Genomic DNA, 18,769 nt, shown 5'->3' with positions numbered 1-18,769 from the left:
CGTCCATGGAGATGTAGCAAGGAGATCTGAAATTGATTTCAGTTGCATATGTTCAGAGAGGCCTGCTCGTATTCTGACATCACCTTTTTTCCCAGGGTTGGACGCACCTGCTTTGTGGCGTGAAAGTCAGTTTTCTAGGAAGTGACTTCAGAGTCCTTCGTTCTGGAACATGAACTCATCGACTTCGGTGTGTGCCAGACGTTTGCGCTGCAGTGAAGCCAAGTGTGCCATGAAGACTATTTGGCATGAGGTTTCCTCTCTCCTTATGCATTTTCTCCATGTCTGATGCTTTCCAGCCCAGACATGAGCCAAAGTAGGCCCTTGTTGTCTCAGCGACAGAAGGCCTGGCTCTGGTGGAATACTAGAAGGTTCCAGAAGAGCTGCTCTGGCAGAGCACCAGAAACTGAAATGAGAATGTTCAGACGCCATTTTCCTTCTTGATTTGACTCTTTTGCAATGAGAGTGTTGGGTAATTTGAATTTATTGTTTTGCTGATGTATTAATTGTCGTTGCTGCTGCATTTCAGAATTCCTGGCAGGGAAGACAAAGGTGGCAGCATCAAGGTTTTTTCTTTGCAATAAAGTGATAAAGGTTTCCTGGAGATTCAAACAGCCATAATTTCTCACTTTGCTCCCCCACCCCACAACTGCTGATATCCACTTTCAGTATCTCATGGCTGGAGGGCAAATAAAACATCTGTTGGCATATGTTCTTGGCCTCAGCTCTTCACATATTTATTGTTGGCGCCATTATCTCTGAAGGCCCTCTGAAGTACAAACCCAACCCAGAATTGGGGTGCTTTTACAAGTGACATGAAGAATGCATTTGAGGTCCTGAGCATATTTTTTTCCTTTTTAATGAACTAAAATATATGGTTGATGGAACACTTAACAAGGGAAACCACCATTTTTAATTTGAATGATCTGCTTAATGTGGGCTTTTGTTTCCTTGTGAAGTGGTCCTAGGAATGCACACCATCCATTGCCAAGCTGAAGAAGAACATATGAAGCTGCCTTATACTGAATCAGATCACTTGTCAGTCTAGCGCAGTCTTGCCAACACTGACTGGCAGCAGCTATCCAGGGAAGGGCCGCTTTCTATGCAGAAGGTTCCAGGTTCTGTCCCTGGCATCTCCAGGTAGGGCTGGGAAAATTCCTGCCTGAAACGCTGGAGAGCCTGAAACCCTAGAAAGCCGCTGCCAGTCAGTGTCAACAATACTGGGCTAGATGGCCCAATGATCTGATGCAGTATAAGGCAGCTTCTTATGTTCCTATGTACACAGATAGCTGGCATGTACCAGGTCAGAGTATTTGTCTATCTAGACCAGTACTGTCTACTCTGACAAGCAGCAGCTCTTTGGGATCTCAGGCAGAATGTCTTTCCCATCTCCTAAAACTTGATCCTTTTAACAATTGGAGAAGTCAGTGATTGAACCTGGGACTACTTCAATGCAAAACATGTGCTCTACCACAGAGGTATGGTCCTTCACCAAGTATCCATACAGAATACCCAGGATCAATACTGAATGACACACCTTTCCTTCCAGTTGGGCTCAGAGCTCTCCAGCACTAGAAAATGGTCCTGGAGATATTTCTAGTAGTATGACATATGCAAAGGCTGATTTGGAAGCCTCAAGTGAAAAGTCTATAGCAGGAGCAGGGAACCTGTGACCCCCCTGATGTTGTTGGACTACAGTTCCTATCATCCATGATCATTGGCTATGCTGGCTGGAGCTGATGTGCAATATCAGATGTTGTTGGAGTTGTTGGAGTGCAACAACATCTGGAGGACCACATCCTGATCTACTGGAATTCTGAGTAAGGATGGTCAAATCTGTCAGCTTTGCTTTCTCCTGCATTTGGTTTTGTTGTTCAAGTCCTTTCTCTCCCATTTATGAAGAAATTTGTGGATTCTGATAAATGCTTATCAAAAAGAATTTGAACCAAACAAAATTCCCTCACCCACCGCTAGTTCTGAAGACGGCTAAGGGTGCAATCCTATGCATGTTTAGACAGAAAAAAGTCCTACAGTTCCTAGCATGCCCCAGGCAGCCATGCTGGCTGGGGAATGTTGGGAGTTGTAGGACTTTTTTTCCTGTCTAAACATGCATAGGATTGCACACTACAGGACTTGTGTGACGAGTAAGATCAACAAAACCTCTGGAGTGGTGTTGGTGGGGATGATGGTGGTAGGTTTGTATACCTCACTAACCAGATGTCTTCATCAAACAGAACTTTGTGTCATAGGACTAGCAATAGGTGTGTGTGTGTGTGTGTGTGTGTATGTATGTATGTATATATGTGTGTGTGTGTGTGTGTGTGTGTGTATATATATATATATATATATATATATATATATATATATATATATATTACAAGGCAATGTCTCTTAATCCTGTAAGAAACAGCCCTAGGTCCTTGCATTACTGTGTCTAGTGAACACATCTCTGTGGCAGACCATTTAATGTATCCCCCTCCTTCCTTAATCCTCATCTCCCCTGCAGCAACTGTACAGTTGGCTCTTGGAAAAAGGATAGTCATGCGCAAATTAAAGGAAGAAGCAAAAAGAACCTCACGTTAATGTGATGACTGAAGCCCCTGGTCACCCAACAACTGTGGCTGTGTTGTTTATTTCCTTTTCTCCAAGGGCAGGACTTTACAGTCATTAAGACCAAATCTCCCCTTCTTTGCCTGCAGCTGCCGCTGTTCTAATATCTCCAGGTCTTCAGGCAGCTTGGGGCTTTCTGCTTGTTGAGTTGCTACCCCTGGAATTATGAAGTAATCCAGAAAATGTGATTCTATGAGTTTACACACCAGGAACAAATGACACAGACAAAGAGCCATGGTTGGAGGAGGAGGGAGCAAAGAAAGGTTGTGCTCTGTACGTGTGGGTGTCTGTGGGTGTCTCTCTCTTTCTGTGTTTAAATTAGTTGGCCCAAGAAATCTATGGAGGCTTAAAAAGAGAAATAGTTATTTAGATTTCCACCTCTTTTTCAGGGATTCAGGATATAATTTAAAATGTCTGTAAAAAAAAAAAGAAAGATTGGGTGCTTTATGCAAGCATGTGGGGTGCTAGTTTAGCACCCCCATCCTGAAAGCCTGGTGTAGGGACCATGACCATTCCAGTGCTGAAGCTAAAAATTGGGGATGAGTAGAAGTCGCATTAGCAGCTGATGTAGTGGATAGACTTAAATTCAGGAGACCTGGGTACAAATCCCTGCTCATCCCACATTTATTTATTGCATTTATATATCCTGCCTTTTTTCCTCTTGCAAGGAACCCAAGGCAGCATACATTATCCTCCCCCTCTCTATTTTATCCTCACAACAACCACCTTGTGAGGTAGGTTGGACTCAGAGGCTGTGACTGGCCCAAAGTCATCCAGTGAGCTTCCATGGCCGAGTGGGGACTAGAACCCAGATCTCCTGGCTGCCAGTCCAACACTCTTGCCATTTCACCACACTGGCTCCCATTTCTGGCTACATGCAGATGTATACAAGTGGTGAGCCTGTTTCATAAGTGCATTCACCGCATGATTAGACATATACAGTACTTTCCTGGATCAAGCTCAGGGGAAACCGATTTGCACTGGAGCAAGGGTGGGCAACTAGTGGCCCTCCAGATGTTTTGGCCTACAACCCCCAGGATCCTTAAGCTATGCTATTGCTTAGTAGGGCTGATGGGAATTCCAGGCCAAAACATCTGGAGGGCCTGAAGCTGTCCACCCCTGCGCTAGCAGAAAGAAGCAAACACAAATGTAGCCTCACGTTTCAACAATATTCCCTCCCGTCCCTATCACAAATTGTCATAACTTTGCTATTCCCTTCCTTGCCCATTCCTTTGACAAATGCACCTCCATGTCCTAAACTCCATGCTTTAGGAATGACTCCATGGTTTACATATGGAAGATTCCTCATCCATCCCCTGGGATCTCCAGTTTAATGATCTCAGGTCATCTCAAAGGCTGGTCATGATCTCCACCTGAGATCTACTTAAGGTAGACAGCATTGGACCAAATGGCTCAGGCACGGGAAACAGTCATTTATAACAGAGCTGAAAATGGTGTGAATGATATAGGTTTCCCTCCAGGGGTAGGAAACTCATGGCCATTCAGATGTCCCTGGACTCCATGTTCCATCAGCTCCAGCTAGCATGGGGCAGGGATGGTGGGAGTTGTCGTCCAACAGCATCTGGAGGGCCAAAATAATTTTTCTTGTCCTTCAAAACCTGTTTGATCAGGAACGAAGTTTGGATAGGGAGTACACACAACACACGCTCCTCAGCTCTCTGGAAAAAATGTTGCTTCCAGCCTTAATATAAGATAGCTCCAAACAAATGGTGGGAGATTCAGGACAGACAAAAAGAAGGAATTCTTCATGCAGCACATAGTTAAACTATGGAATTCACTACCACAAGATGTAGCGATGGCCACCAATTTGGATGGCTTTAAAAGGGGTTTGGACAAATTCCTGGGAGAGAAGGCTATCAACAGCTATTAGTCCTGATGGCCATGTAATACCTCCAGGTATCAGAGGCAGTTTGCCTATGTACGCCAGTTGCTGGGGAACGGGCGGGAGGGTGCTGTTGCACTCATGCACTGCTTGTGGATTTTCTGTGGGCAGTGGATTGGCCACTGCGTGAACAGAATGCTGGACTAGATGGACCCTGCGTCCGAGCCAGCAGTGCTCTTTTGATGTTCTTAAATGTGACTGTAAGGCTTTCCCTGAAGATCGTAGTGGTTAGAGATGTCGGAGAAATCTGCAACAGACACAAATGAGTTCAGATTTCTATAAATCCGACCTGCAGATTCTGCAACAGACTGGCTTTTTCTGAGTCACACGGATTCCTTTGACTTGCAGACTGGTTCCCCCCCCCCCCGCCCGCCCCAGTTGTGGTGGGGATTTGCCCTAATTTGCATTAGCAAATTAGCTAATGTGCATTAACTAATGCAGATTAGCACATTTACATAAGTGAGCAAGTGCGCATTAGCTCTAATGCGAATTAATGCTAATGTGGACTACCGCACTGACAATCTGCAAAACACAGATGGAATGGGTTTAAGGAAATCCATCCATCTCTAGTAGTGGTCTAACGGGTCTATATAGGGGGAGAAGATCCTTCAGGTAACATGGTTCTAAGTAATTTAAGGGAGCAATCCTATGTCTGCTAGTCAGCATCTAGGCAGCCATAGGATACGTCGGTTTCTGGGAACCAACCTCCCCCCCCCGCACGCTGCCTTGCAGGCAGCTCAGAACAGTCCCACACTCCGTGCTCGGCAGAGGAGGGCGGAGTGGAGAAAATGGGGCGTTCCTGGGGGCATTCCGGGGCGGAGAAGGCGGAAATGCTGGTGCAACACATCCTATGTGTTGTCTGGCAGCCGCTTCCCCTGCTCCACCTTCCCACGGCTAGACAGCTGAAATCGGATGTCTAGCTGCAAATGCAGGGCAGCTGATGTGCGACAATCCCCTCCACGCTTCTCCTGCCCTGCACTGGATAGGCGGTTGCCTCCAGGTTCGGAGGTGGCCACCTAGCCTGATAGGATTACGCCCTAAGTCTGCATTTTTTCATCTGCATTTTTCAGAGGAACACATTCTTCTAGCAAATTTATTTGTTCCGTGAATCACATCATAAGCCAGAACACGTACAGACTTCGACTGCAGATTGCGTTCGGGTCTGTGTTTGGTTGTGGGAGGTGTGAACTGAGGGAGATATTTGGAGCTATCTTATATTACACAACTTGACACTGTTGTTGGCGCAGCTCCAGTCAAGGTGTCTGAAGCCACCATCTGCCCCATTTTGTGGGATCAATTTCAGTTGCTGTGGCCTGACGATGTGGACAAGGTGCTTGCAGCAATGAGACTGACCATGTGCCCAATGTGGCCAACCATGTGCCCACTCAATCCTTGCCCCTCCTGGCTAATAAAAGCTAGCTGAGGGGGTATGACCAGGTGGGTCCAGGGAGTGGTAAATGCATCTCTGCATGAAGGGGTGGTTCCTGCAGCCCTTAAGGAGGCAGTAGTGTGCCCACTCCTGAAGAAGCCCAATCTGGACCCAATGGTATTAGACAACTACCGCCAAGTCACAAATACCCCTTTTCTAGGGATGGTACTTGAGAGGGTTGTGGTGAACCAATTGCAGACACTCTTGGAAGATACTGATTATCTAGACCCATTTCAGTCTGGGTTTCGTTTTGGTTACGGGACTGAATCAGCCTTGGTCACCCTGATGGATGACCTTCATGGAGAGAGGGACAGGGGGAGTGCAACCCTGTTAATTCTGCTCTATCTCTCATCAGCTTTTGATACCATTCACCGTGGTATCCTCCTGGAGGGACTTTGTGGGCTGGGCATTGGAGTCACTGTGTTTCAGTAGTTCCAGTCTTACCTGGGGGTTGATTTCAGAGAATAACATTGGGTAACCATTCCTCGGACCCTTGGCAATTGAGCTACAGGGTTCTGCAGGGTACCATCCTGTCCCCAATGTTGTTCAACATCTATATGAAGCCTCTGGGAGCCGTCATTAGGGGATTTGGAGCCAAGTGCCATCAGTATGCTGATGACACGCAGCTCTATCTCCCTGTGACATCTGAATCAGGTGAGGCTGTGCAAGTCCTGGATCAGTGCCTAGACTCAGTAATGGGCTGGATGAGGGCCAAGAAATGGAAGCTGAATCCTGGCAAGATGGAAGCCCTGTGGGTGAGTAGTTCCTGAGTTTGGGAGATAGGCTCATTGCCAGTTCTGGATGGGGTTGCACTCCCTCTGAAAGGTCAGGTTCGTAGTTTGGGGGTACTGCTAGATCCATCACTGTTGCTGGAGATCCAAGTGGCCACAGTGGTACAGGTGCTAGTAACCTCAAAACTGGATTTCTGCAATGCACTCTCTGTGGGGCTGCCCTTAAGGCTGTGCCTGTTCCAGAAGCTGGAGTTAGTGCAGAATGCAGCAGCTCAGCTGTTGTCAGGAGCTGCCCCTTTTCAGCATGTAACTCCCTTGCTGAGGGAACTGCACTGGCTGCCTATCTGCTACCAGGCCAGGTTTAAGGTTTTCGTACTATTGTATAAAGCCCTAAACAACTTGGGACTGGGATACCTGAGAGCACCTTGTCCCTTATCAACCTGTCTGGTAGTGAGATCATCAGGTGGGGCGCTCCTGGTGGCTCTGCATGGACCTATGGTCTGACTGGAGTCTACCTGGAGAAGAGCCTTCAGTGTGGTGGCCCCCTTTCTATGGAACTCCCTGCCTCTGAAGGTCAGGCAGGCGCCAACATTGTGTTGTTTTTGGCACCTCCTGAAAACATCTTTATTTCAAGAAGCCTTCCTTAAGCGAATACCACATTTTTTACTGGTATTCTGTTTTTAAAGAACAAAAAATTTAATATGGTATTTTATTCTTTTTATCTTTTATTGTTCACCATTCTGAAATCTGTTTAGATGTGGAGCAGTATATAAATGTCGTAAACAAACAAACACACTGGGTAAATTCTGGTAAAAAATGAACTGAAATGAAATCCTCATATTATCCCTACCCTCTAGCCATTGAGTCAGTAGTGTTTGTTTCAATGGCAGGCAAAATGCCACTGTTCCATTTTAAATGCTATAGAAATGTATGCATATCTGGTATACTAATACCAAAGGCATTCTCTTATTGTAGATCCGTACGTTGCCAAAACGGCACCATCCATGCACAAGAGGGGTATCAGTGGGTTTGGAGGAACCTCAAGGCTTGTAAAACTACAAAAATAAAAATAAAAATTAAGCCCCCACTCAACCACCCAATGGAGACTGGGCATGCTCAGTGGGCACAGAATTTTGTCTGTTGGGAGGGATCAGGAAACCAGGAGAGGGGAGGGGAGGGGAAAAGGAATGGAGTGTCCTGGAAGACGGCATGTCTGATTAGCTGGCTGGCTGGAACCTTGAACAGAAGCAATCCACACTATAACATTATGGGCATGGCTGCCTGGAGGATGCAGGGAATTATAGGACGCTTTTCTGTCTAAATATGCATAGGATTGTGCCCTAATCCTATTAATCAGACGTTATAACTGCTCTCTTCTCTTCTCATTCATTCATTACATTTCTATTCCATCTATATCTTCTTTTTTCTGCCACACCCTATACCTGACGTAACTGCCAGCAATAGCATGTTGAGTACATATTTGGGGGGAAAAGATTTATTTTCACATGTGATAGTCTAAAGTTGTCCGATTCATTTTTTTCCTTTTCAGATTAGGAATGAAACTGAAGAAGGCATCCAAAAAGGAAGGAATTTTAAGAAAAAGATGCATTAACAGGATATTAAAGAACCCCAAAATGTCAGCTTTCTCAGTCAAAATGGTATATTTAATGTTGAAAGGACACGATTTGTCTCAAACTGACAGATCTGCATGAAAAATGCTCTTTCAGTTTGAAGCACCAAGGCCAAATGGTTTCTTTCTTTGTTTCTTTCTTTGTTTCTCTCTTTCTTCATTTGTTTATATTTTCCTGATAGGAGAACCCCAGAATCAATCAAAGTTAACAATTCCCCATATATATATATATAAGTATGGGAAATTGTTAACTTTGATTGATTCTGGGGTTCTCCTTATATATAAGTATGTATTTGGCCAAATTCATATTTTCCACATAATTCTCCTTTTATGGGAAAAATTATGTTTGTTCTAATCAACATCCCCTTTGATGTGGAAGAATGTACCCATTATCCTACACACCCATGTTCTTTACCATCTAAGACGCAGGAATGGCCAACTGGCACTCCTGGGACTGGTATGGCTCACAAAGTAATTTTTATCTAGTTCTTGGTGTGCCTTGCAAATTTCAGATCAAGGTGTGGTGTGGTAAAATGTTTGCCAACGGTCCAAGGACATTTCTAAATGGCTTACATTGATCGAAACAAAATACAAATACATATCAAATCATCAAAACACCAGCAGCACTAGAATGGTCTCAGCATAAAGCAGACTCAAAAGATCAAGATCTAAAATCCAAACATTGAAAAGGCTTGAACAAAGAAAAAGGGCCTGCTGTTCAGAATCAAACCTGGCATCATCAGGTGTGTGTGCCTCTCTGGAGACAGTGTTCCTTAGCATGGGTCTCACACCAGAGAAAGACCTTTCTCCAGACTCACCTAAAAAGATGAGGATGGAAGGACTCAGAGGAAGTCCACTGAGAATGATTTCAATATCCAGACAGCCTCATGCAGGACAAAGGGAGGAAGGGTCCTTCAGGTACCTAGACTTTAATGCAGGGTTTAAAGGTAAGCACCAGCATGTCTTAGTGGCTGGCCTCTGGCTCTGGAGCTCTTTGCAGAGGGATGCTAGACTGGCATCTAGTCCCTTTTCTGTTGTCCTTCCATAGCATGCAAATATGTTTTTATTTGGGCAGGCCTTTGGCATATCAGCTGGTCTGTTGCTGCAGGATTTTTCTAATTGGTTGGTGCTGTTTATTTCTTTTATTGTTGTGTTTTTATTTGTGTTTTAATTTCTTTGTTTTTACGTTATGTTTTAACTGAGATGTTGCTTTCAATCTGGATGTGATCGTTAGCTGTCTTGAGCACCATTTTTGGGGTGGGAAGGCGGAATATAAATAAAACAAGTCAATAATAAAGAAGCAAACTTTGAATTGTACCCAGAAATGGACCGGTATCTAGTGTAGATGTTTCAAAACTGGGGATAATGGGAGTTGCAGTCCAACACATCTGAAGGGTCCCAGGAAGGCTGCTATAAGGTTATGAACAGCAGCAGCATTCATCTTTGTTTTATTTTATCTGCTCCCCACCCCCCATTTATTTTAAAGGGATAACCTAGCTGATTATTAAACTCTGACTGCACAACAACGTTGTTCCCAGAGCAGAGTTTACACCTCCCCCTCTGCCCACCCTACCCTGGGGCTGCCCAAAATGTGTCCAACTGCAGATGAGAGTCAACTTGCTTTGTAGTCCTCCTTTAGCAACAGTGGGGAGAACGGACAGCAATTCACCCAAACCAGACCTCCTCCAGACATAGCAGTAGGCCTGAGTTAGCTGCAGGGCTGGCAGCAAGACGGAGCAGGCAAGTTCGGGCACCTGCCAAGGGCCCACTGACGAAAGCCCCCTGGAGTTGTTCCTCCTCCTCACTGTTGCAACCTGCTTGCTCACCTGCCTCTCGCTCTGGTGCAGACAACTGTGGTGGTGAGAAAGAGAAGCAGTAGATGCCACGGCCGGTCTGCCCCCTGGCTCTCTGCCTGTCTGCCCCCTGGCTCTCTGCCTGTCTGCCCCCTGGCTCTCTGCCTGTCTGCCCCCTGGCTCTCTGCCTGTCTGCCCCCTGGCTCTCTGCCTGTCTGCCCCCTGGCTCTCTGCCTGTCTGCCCCCTGGCTCTCTGCCTGTCTGCCCCCTGGCTCTCTGCCTGTCGAGCAAGGAAGTGGTAGCAATGATGAAGAAGAGGAACAGCAGCAGCTGGTGACAATGGTGGTGAGAAGGCAGACTCACTGAGGGTGGCTTGCCCAAGGGACCCAAAAAACCAGGAGCTGGCATTGGCTGGTTAAGAGAGGGTGGAGTGAGATGGGCTGCAGCAGGCTGCTGGTGTGTTTTTGCTCTCTGGTCCTGATGTTGTGGTGAAAATAAAATAAAAGTTGCTGTATGGTAGGAGAAGAGGCTGGGAAGTGACCCAGCCAGGGTGGCCCAGGGTGTCGCTTTCGGTCTGCGGGCATCTTTTCCTGGTCTCCTCGTTTCTCGAAACAAGTGCCTGCAGCAGCGCCCAGCGGCCGACCAGCAAGCAGCCTGTGCAGGATTTCTCATCTCTGCTGCCTCTGGGTCTCTCCAGCACCCTACCGCCATTAACCCTTTCGCTGCTCACCACACCGGCTCTAGACAAGACACACAAGCTTAGCTGGAAACAGGAGCCCGAGATGGGCTCAGGAAAGCGCGGCCTCCCGTTTCAGGCCTGCAATCCTGAGCGTGAGTTAGCTCGGAGGGAGGGAGTCCCTCGCTGGACTCCACAGGACTGAACTTTGTAATAAGAGCAAACTTTTAAAAAATGTATAGGGTGCACCTTCTCGCCCCACAGCAATATTTCTCCTTGATCCTTCGAATCCTTTGATTTTATATTTATTTATAAATGTATGAGCCTCCTTTCGGCCCAGATAGGACCCCAAGGTGATTTAGCATTCATTTCATGATTTCCGTGGCGGTTAGTTCTGAAGTTAGGACCAGCACACTGATGCTAAACAGAAATGGCATGGCGCCAGTACTTGAGTTATTTGGGGGAGGGGGAGGGAAGATGTAGGGGACCCATAATGAAATCCACAAGCCTCCAACCCCACAACTTCTCCAATTTTAGCCCAGTATTGTCCTTCCCAGCAGATTTTTAAAATCAGTAACCAAAGGGCCATCATAAAAAGATGGCGGCGCGCGGGGGGGGGGGTTGGACCCACGTCTGGCTCCCTATAAGGCGAGCACTGCATAGTGCACCATACAGACCATTAGAGTGGTTTCAAAGGCAACAGCCTACATCCCTGGAGGGATGAAGTGGAGCTGACGGACTGAAAAGGCTATAGTCTTATACTGAGCAGTGGAAGGTGATAATGACCCTGCCCCCCCATGCAAGAACCAAGGACAAAGAGAATTCCTGCAGTCCTTTCTCTCCCCCCCCCCCATTCTGATGACTGGGCTGTTACACGTAAATCCAACACATAATTTAAACATTTACTGGAAGTCAAATCATGCAAATTAAAAGTTGCTGCTACACCAGATGGCAGCAGGACATAATTCCTTTTTATAGTGAGAGAAATCATACACACACACCCCCAGACGAGAATTCCCCACTTTGGCTGCCTCCCAGAAGCCTTCCCCGCCAACATATGCAATGGATCCCCACACAAGCGACGTTACTCAGGCGCAGGGCTTCTTTGAAGAAAAGCAGTCACCAGGGCTTCTTCTGTTGCTAGAAACTGGGCCAGGGTTCGGCCTTGGGGCATCACGTGTATGTTGATGTGTCTTGGAGTGCCTCGGAGCATGTTCAGAGTGCTGTGAATTCTGCCACCACAAACCCCCCACCCCCACCCCAAAACATCTGGCACTAGAGGAGGGGGTCTTCCAGTTGAGAGCGACAGCTTGACTCCCAGACAAACGTGAGCCTCGATTCTTTTCTTGGAGAAGAAATCAACCCACGGCTCCCTACGGATCCTGGCCGTTGGAGTGCTGAACGGGAAACCCAGCCCATTATCTAAAACACTGTCTGCAACATCATATGAGAGACGACTGCTTTTGGTGTGTCTGCAAAATTCCAGAGGGCTGGCTGGATTCGTTTATGAAACCAAAAGTTCAAAAACGGTGGAGCTTCACGTAGAAACGTTGCAGACTGTACACCTTGCACAGCATGGGTCATTTGGCTCCACTGTTTATATTCCCCCCCGTAAACCCCCCCCCCACACACACACGCACACGCACACTGCCAACTGAGGTTAACACGTCGTGCCTTTGATGAAGAAGTCTCTAGTCCACCAACGCTCGTGCCACGATCAAACTGCTAGTCATGACAAGGCTTCTCTTTATTTTATTTGTAACACTTCTTTTGTTTTTTTGCAGGGGAACGAATACATTTCCTCTCCTTCCTCCGCGCACAACAGGTCGCCTCCCACCCACCTGGTCCTAGATCGCCGGCAATGGCTTTCATCCTATACGCGCGGAGCTAAGCACCAGCGTGACAAGGTGCCTGCACGTTTGCAAGCATGGAGGACAGGACAGGGTAGAATAGGATGAGGGAGAAGCCGTGGCTACCAGTCTTGACGGCTATATGCTGCCTCCATCATTATCAGGGGCGGCGGGCCGGTGGCCGGGGGGGGTGGGTGGGGGGGTGGCGGGCTGCCTCCTAAATGTTCTCTGCCCCCTAATTCTTTTCACAAAACAAATACTTTCCACAATGTTGTTTTTGAAAGGCCCGCAACCGGATGAATTGCCCCCTACTCCCGCCCCCCTCGCCGAACCTTTACGCTGGCTACAGGCTTGAATCCGTGGCTACTAGTCCCGATGGCTGTCAGCTACCTCCAGTTTCAGGAGCAGAACGCCTATGCGCACCAGGTGCTGGGGAGCACGAGGCCCGCGGGAACAGAATCCTGGGCGCGACGGACCCTTGCGGCAGCATCCGACGTCCGTCCCGCGCAGGGCGGACGCGCTGAAACGCACGGGCCTCGTCCGTCGTCACGACCACCGCAGCGTCTCCGCCAGGCCCGCGGGTCTGCTCTGAGCAGGCCTGCCCCGGGACCCTGCCCTTGGCGCGATTCGGGCGCTGCCGACGCTCCGCAGAAGTAGGCACGCCCGGGAGCTGTGTGGCGCTAGGACCCGGCGGCGGCGGGGCGCGAGAGCTTCGATTTCGGGCCGGGGGAAGCGGAGCGGAGGGGGGGAGGGAGGGGGGAGGGAGGGGAGGGCGCGCGGGAGCGAGAGAGCGCGAGAGAGCGCGGGAGCTGTCAATCAGGCCGCGTGGGGAAAGTGACAGAGGCGGGCAGTTCCCGATGACACTTGGCTCCATCAGGGGGGATATTTAACTTGGGACCGCGCGGGGCGAGCGCAGCAGTCGCGCGGCGCCCGGGACGCGGAGCGAGCCGCAGGGGCGAGGCGGCGAGGAGGAGCCGCAGCCGCAGCCGCAGCCGGAGCCGGAGCCGGCGCAGCGCGAAGGAGCGCACGAGAGGCGCAGGCGGGGCGCCCGTCCCTCCGGAGCGGCGGGCAGGCAGCGCGAGAGGAGCCCGCCGCGCCCCTGGCGCGCCCCGCGGACGGGGCCCGGCGCCGCGTCGGATCCGGCGGCCAGCGGCGGCGGCGGCGGCGGCGGGGAGCGGACCGAGGCGGCCCCCCGGGCCCGCGCCCGCCTCGCCGAGCGCCGCGACCGGGGGCCGCCGCAGCCGCCGCCCCGCGCGCTCCGCCCCTCGCCCGCGCGCCGCCTCTCTCCTGCCCGGGAGCCCGGCCCGAGCTGGCGGCCGGGGCGAGCGCGCGCCCGCCGCGCAGCCCCCCGCCGAGGCGGCCTCGCTCCGGCCCCGCCGCCCCGCCGGGATCCTGACCCCGCGCGCGAGAGGCGCCTTGCCGGCGCTGCCGGCGCGGCGGTTCTGCCGTGCGCCGGCCGAGGAGAAGCCAGGCGCCGCGCGGGGCGCCCCCGGGCAGCAGCAGCGCAGCCGCGCGGAACGGCGGGAGCGCCTCTCTCCCCGCCAGCCTCCCGCCCGGCCCCGGTTCCCACGCTCGCTCGGCCGCCGGACTTGCCGCCCAGGGGAACCGGCTCCGCGGCGGCGGCGCGGCCGGCCCTCGGCGAGCGGCGCGGCGCGCTGGCCTTTTCCCGCGGCGGCTTTCTCGGGTGGCCGCGCTTCCCAGCGGTGCGGAGGATGAGCTCGGAGATCGGTTCTGGGGGAAGCTAAACCGCCTCCCTGAGCTGGTGCGGACCTCTCCGCCCCCCGACGCGGGGCAACGAGATCAGCCCTCCGGAACAGCCCCCTGCGGCGTAAGGAGACCTCGCCGGGAAGAAAAGTTCTCTCGGACCCGTTTGGCAGTTTCCTTGGGGAGCTCTGGCTCTTTGAGGGGATTAAAAAGGAGGAGAGAGCACGACGCGGGGTGCGCTTCGGATCGCGCCGGTCTGATTGAACAAGGGGGGAGGCAGGACAAGTGGGAAGCCCCCCCCCGCCGAACTGAAACCATTTCTTGCGACGTGCGCGCGCTGCCCCCCTCTTTTTAACCTCGCCTCCTCCCGCCTCCCGCCTCCCACCTCCTCCCCCCTTTGCCGCAGCCAACTCTTTCCCCCTTTTCACAGTTCCCCCATCTATAAAAGAGGGTTTTATTCTTGGGCTCCAGTCTCACGCCAAACCCTGTCACACCGTCTAGACATGTTGTCGTGGGTCTAAGTCCAGCTGTCACCATGGGGATGGGGACTCGTCCGCTGTGAATTTTTGGGAGAGAGAGAGAGAGAGAGAGAGAGAAGGGGGGGGGGAATTACCAAGAGCGAAAAAGAAAAAAAAGAGAAAGGAAAAAAAGATTTTTGTTGCCCTTTGGGGAAGACTTGTTTGGACGGAGGGGCCCGTCTGCTTCCCTGCCACCCACCCCCATTTCTTCCCGCCTGCCCCCCCATTTTTTTTTTTTTTTGGGCTGCTCACCCTGCTCGTCTAGTGGCAGGGAGGGGACCTTACATGCGTCTGTCATCTAACCCCTTGGCGATCTATTTAAAGCAAGAGGCCTTGTTGGACTTTGTTTCAGCCTATTTATGAATCCCTCGAACTTGGCAAGTCGGACTGTGGAGTATTAACTTGGAGCTTTGGAACAATCGGCAAAGGGGGGGCAACGGAGTTGTCTGCGGTGCCTGGCTGTTCTCTTGGGGTGGGGTGGGGGGAGGCTGCCTGGAAGAACCGTCTGCAAGTGCCAGTGGACTGGGCTAGGGAGAGCATGAAGGCCTCTCAGGCCCTCCTGATCTGCTCTTCCTTGGTGGTGCTGTTCCAGCCCAGCTCCTGCCAACCTTACCTCCGGCTCAGGCCCTCCCCTAGTGACCACCTGCCCGTCAAGGACATTATTGAGCATCCGGACCCCGAGTATGACCCCAAGGAGCAAGACTTGGATGATCGGACTTTGAGGAAGAAGCTGGGGAGCAACTTTGACCCAAACTTCATGTCTGTGCTTGCACCAGCCCAGGGGAACCTCTCCAGCTCTGACCCGCTGCACAGGTTCAAGGGGTTGGGGCCCTTGCCGAACGAGCTGAAAAAATTGGACCTTGGCGAGACGCCCTACGGGACCAGGCTCAAGATGGGCAAGAAGGCCCGCAGGAAGTTCCTGCAATGGCTTTGGGCGTATACCTATTGCCCGGTGCTGTACACCTGGAAGGATCTGGGCATCAGGTTCTGGCCTCGTTACATCAAGGAAGGGAACTGTTTTGCAGAGAGGTCGTGCTCCTTCCCTGAGGGCATGTACTGTAAGCCAGTCAAATCGGTCACCAAGACCTTCTTGAGGTGGTACTGCCAAGGGTGGTCAAGGCAAAAATATTGCACCTGGATCCCTGTACAGTATCCTGTTATTTCAGAGTGCAAATGCTCCTGCTAGCCTCACCTTTTGGTGTCCAGGATCCAAGAGACCTCACTGCTCCTGTGTGCGTACATGTGGATATGTGGATCAGCGCCAGGAGATCTTTACTGGAAACCGCTCCAGTGCCTTGAGATGGGGTGGGGTAGGGCACTTTTCTGTCAATCCCATGTGGGCCCCATCAAGAAGGCCAAGGCATCCTGGGAACCTCTAACCATCTTGTTGAAGGATGTGACAGGTGCCAATAATCTTGCAACCCTGAGCAGGGAAAGGATGAGCGAATCAACATGGTGGGTCTCTTTGCTCTCCCAAGATGACAAAGATGACACACCTTCTCAAGAGACCGTGCTTATTCATTTCTCCATCCTCATGTTTCCCCCCCCAGCATCCCCTTGCACTGTATTTTTTTAATTATTTTATTTTATTTGAAATGGGAAAAGCAAAACCTGAACGGAACTGCAGTGCAGGCCAGAGAAAAGCTAAGCACTACAATAAGATGTTTATTTTTATACCTATATAGCATTCTAACAAAAGGAAAATTACCATCTTCTGTAAATATAGAGAATTTAAAAGGGCAAAATTCAGCTGTGTTTTTGTTGTTGTTGTTGGTTATTTTTATTATTGTTATTATTAATAATAAAATGGTGATGATGCAGGACCACATGTTGAACCCAACCCTTTCTAAATGGAACACTTTCCTTCAACAAATGGGAAGGGGATATTTTTCCTATAAAGATGGTTTATGATACTGAACCCCACAATTTCTATTTCCTGTACACTTTTTTCTTTCTTTCTGAATGTGTCATCAATCTTCAGACTAATTTTCAAAGTTGTCTAGGTTTTTTAAAAGAAAAAAAGGTATATTGATTAAAGAGGCTTTTTGTTTTTTAAATGTATGATGTTATGAAAGAGTGGGGTTTTTTTTGTTTTGTTTTGGAATACATATAGTAATGTAGAGATGTTAAAAGAAATTTCTTGTGTACAGTTTATTTATTTTCAATGTTTGTGTATAGGAGGGGGAAAAAAGCTAGAGATTATGCCAGAAAATATTGAAAATGTTTACTTGAATATTCCTTTTACAACATATCAGTGTACATATCAACCATGACTGATCAAAACATTTTTAGCAATAAACTCTATCTTTGAAGAAAAACCTCCATGACATTTTACATATCTCTCTGAGAAACATCCCACTGGGTTACATCTTGTATCCAAATCCAGGGCTAAGTAAAAAGACCAAAGATCCTACCTGGAGTGAAATCCAAAGAAATCTATCAATGTTAACCAAGTGGTGTAATTCTTTTAGATCCCAGATAAGTGTTGGAGTCTCATATAGAATTATTTATAGCAGGGGTGGGTAACTTGTGAACCTACAGATTTTGCTGGACTGCAACTCCGATTGGCCTTAGCCAGGGTAGCCAATGGTGAGGATTATGGGAATTGCAGTCCAACAGCATCTGGAGGGCCACACCTTGTCCATTCCTGATTAAAGCATCTGTGGAAAGTGGAGTGGTGGCCTTGGAGAAGGATGATGTGCTATAGAAGAAGAAAAAGAAGAAAAACGTGTGATAGTATTCTGGAAAATCAGCAACAGTCCAGAAAATCATTATCCTTCTTTGTTCCTTCCTGTTGTGCCTTATTCTCTAGGTCAGTTAGGCCACAGTCCTATAATAAACACTTTCCTGGGAGCAAGCCCCATTGAACACAGTGAGACTTCCTTCTGAGTGAACATGCATAGGATTGCACTGCATGTCTGTCTCATGTGAACTTCATCTCTCCCATGTTGCACTGCAGAACAGGCAGTGGAGGCTGGTGGCTCCTTTAAAATTCTGACTGGTTCTGACTGAAACCCGGAGTGGATTCACCACCCCACTGACATCGGAGCCACCAGCCTACGCTGAGAACAGGAAGGACAGAAGTTATCACCTGAGCGGTTAAAATGCCTGAACTAAATCCAGAAGTCCATGTGTAAGATTCTCTAAGAAGTTAGAAGAACAAATTCACATTGCTGGAAGTCACTGTTGGCAGAGGAAAAGTTACAGAGTGGTCCCATGAACATCCTTGCAAAGGACGGGCTATGAACCTTATATATAGCTCTTTTCATTTGCAAAGTGCTTTTAAATTCTTGATTGTGTTTGCCCTTCCGAGGTATAGGGAGGTACATCACTGTAATTCCTGTCAACTGGAAAGGAGAGTGTTTTTTGTTTTTTTAATCAAACTGTTCCAGGAATCCTAGAGTTCTTTGGAAGCTTGTTGGGGTTGCTCACTGAGCAGGCCAATGGCTATATGAAATTATGATACTTCTAAATTTTTCCCCATCTGAATTTGCCCCTGGCTCTTGGGGTTCCTTACCACAATGTTTATCTTGTTTTCAAAGTGGAACCAATGGTGCATTGGAATCTATGCATTGTGAGTCTTCCGTTGCATTAGGAATCTTTCATGGTTACATGTTTTATTTTAGAATTTTGTACTGACTTCTGTGCATGTGCATTTTGGTGCAGCACCTGTCCATTCCTTCCATTTATTTGCAACTTATCCACTCCCCTACATTAATAATGTGCATCTATGTACTGATTAAAAAACTGTGTGCGTGAGAGAGAAAGCAATCTTGATGATGTGATTGCACATACGCTTGCATCAAGATGCTTTTTGTGCAGTGTTTTACCAATGCCCGCATGCAGATGCCTGCACTGAAAGCACACACACCAGAGAAACAATCTCAGATGATGTGACTGTATGATCAGTTGCCTCAAGATCCTTTTC

General features: G+C 49.1%; 1 protein-coding gene across 1 annotated transcript; it reads left to right on the top strand.

The window, feature by feature from the left end:
- The first annotated feature begins 15,315 nt into the window (after window positions 1-15,315).
- On the top strand, window positions 15,316-17,151 carry LOC146336682 (noggin-2-like). Its single transcript, XM_084819208.1, has 2 exons — window positions 15,316-16,744; window positions 16,919-17,151. The coding sequence occupies exon 1, from the start codon at window positions 15,380-15,382 to the stop codon at window positions 16,025-16,027; it is 648 nt and encodes a 215-aa protein (XP_084675334.1). The 5' UTR covers window positions 15,316-15,379; the 3' UTR covers window positions 16,028-16,744; window positions 16,919-17,151.
- The last annotated feature ends 1,618 nt before the right edge of the window (window positions 17,152-18,769 follow it).

The sequence above is a fragment of the Heloderma suspectum genome, chromosome 12, assembly GCF_057233095.1.
Source record: "Heloderma suspectum isolate Gila_16-S chromosome 12, 16-S_ref, whole genome shotgun sequence".
Classification (NCBI taxonomy): Eukaryota; Metazoa; Chordata; class Lepidosauria; order Squamata; family Helodermatidae; genus Heloderma; species Heloderma suspectum.
This window is presented reverse-complemented; position numbering and strand designations above follow the sequence as displayed.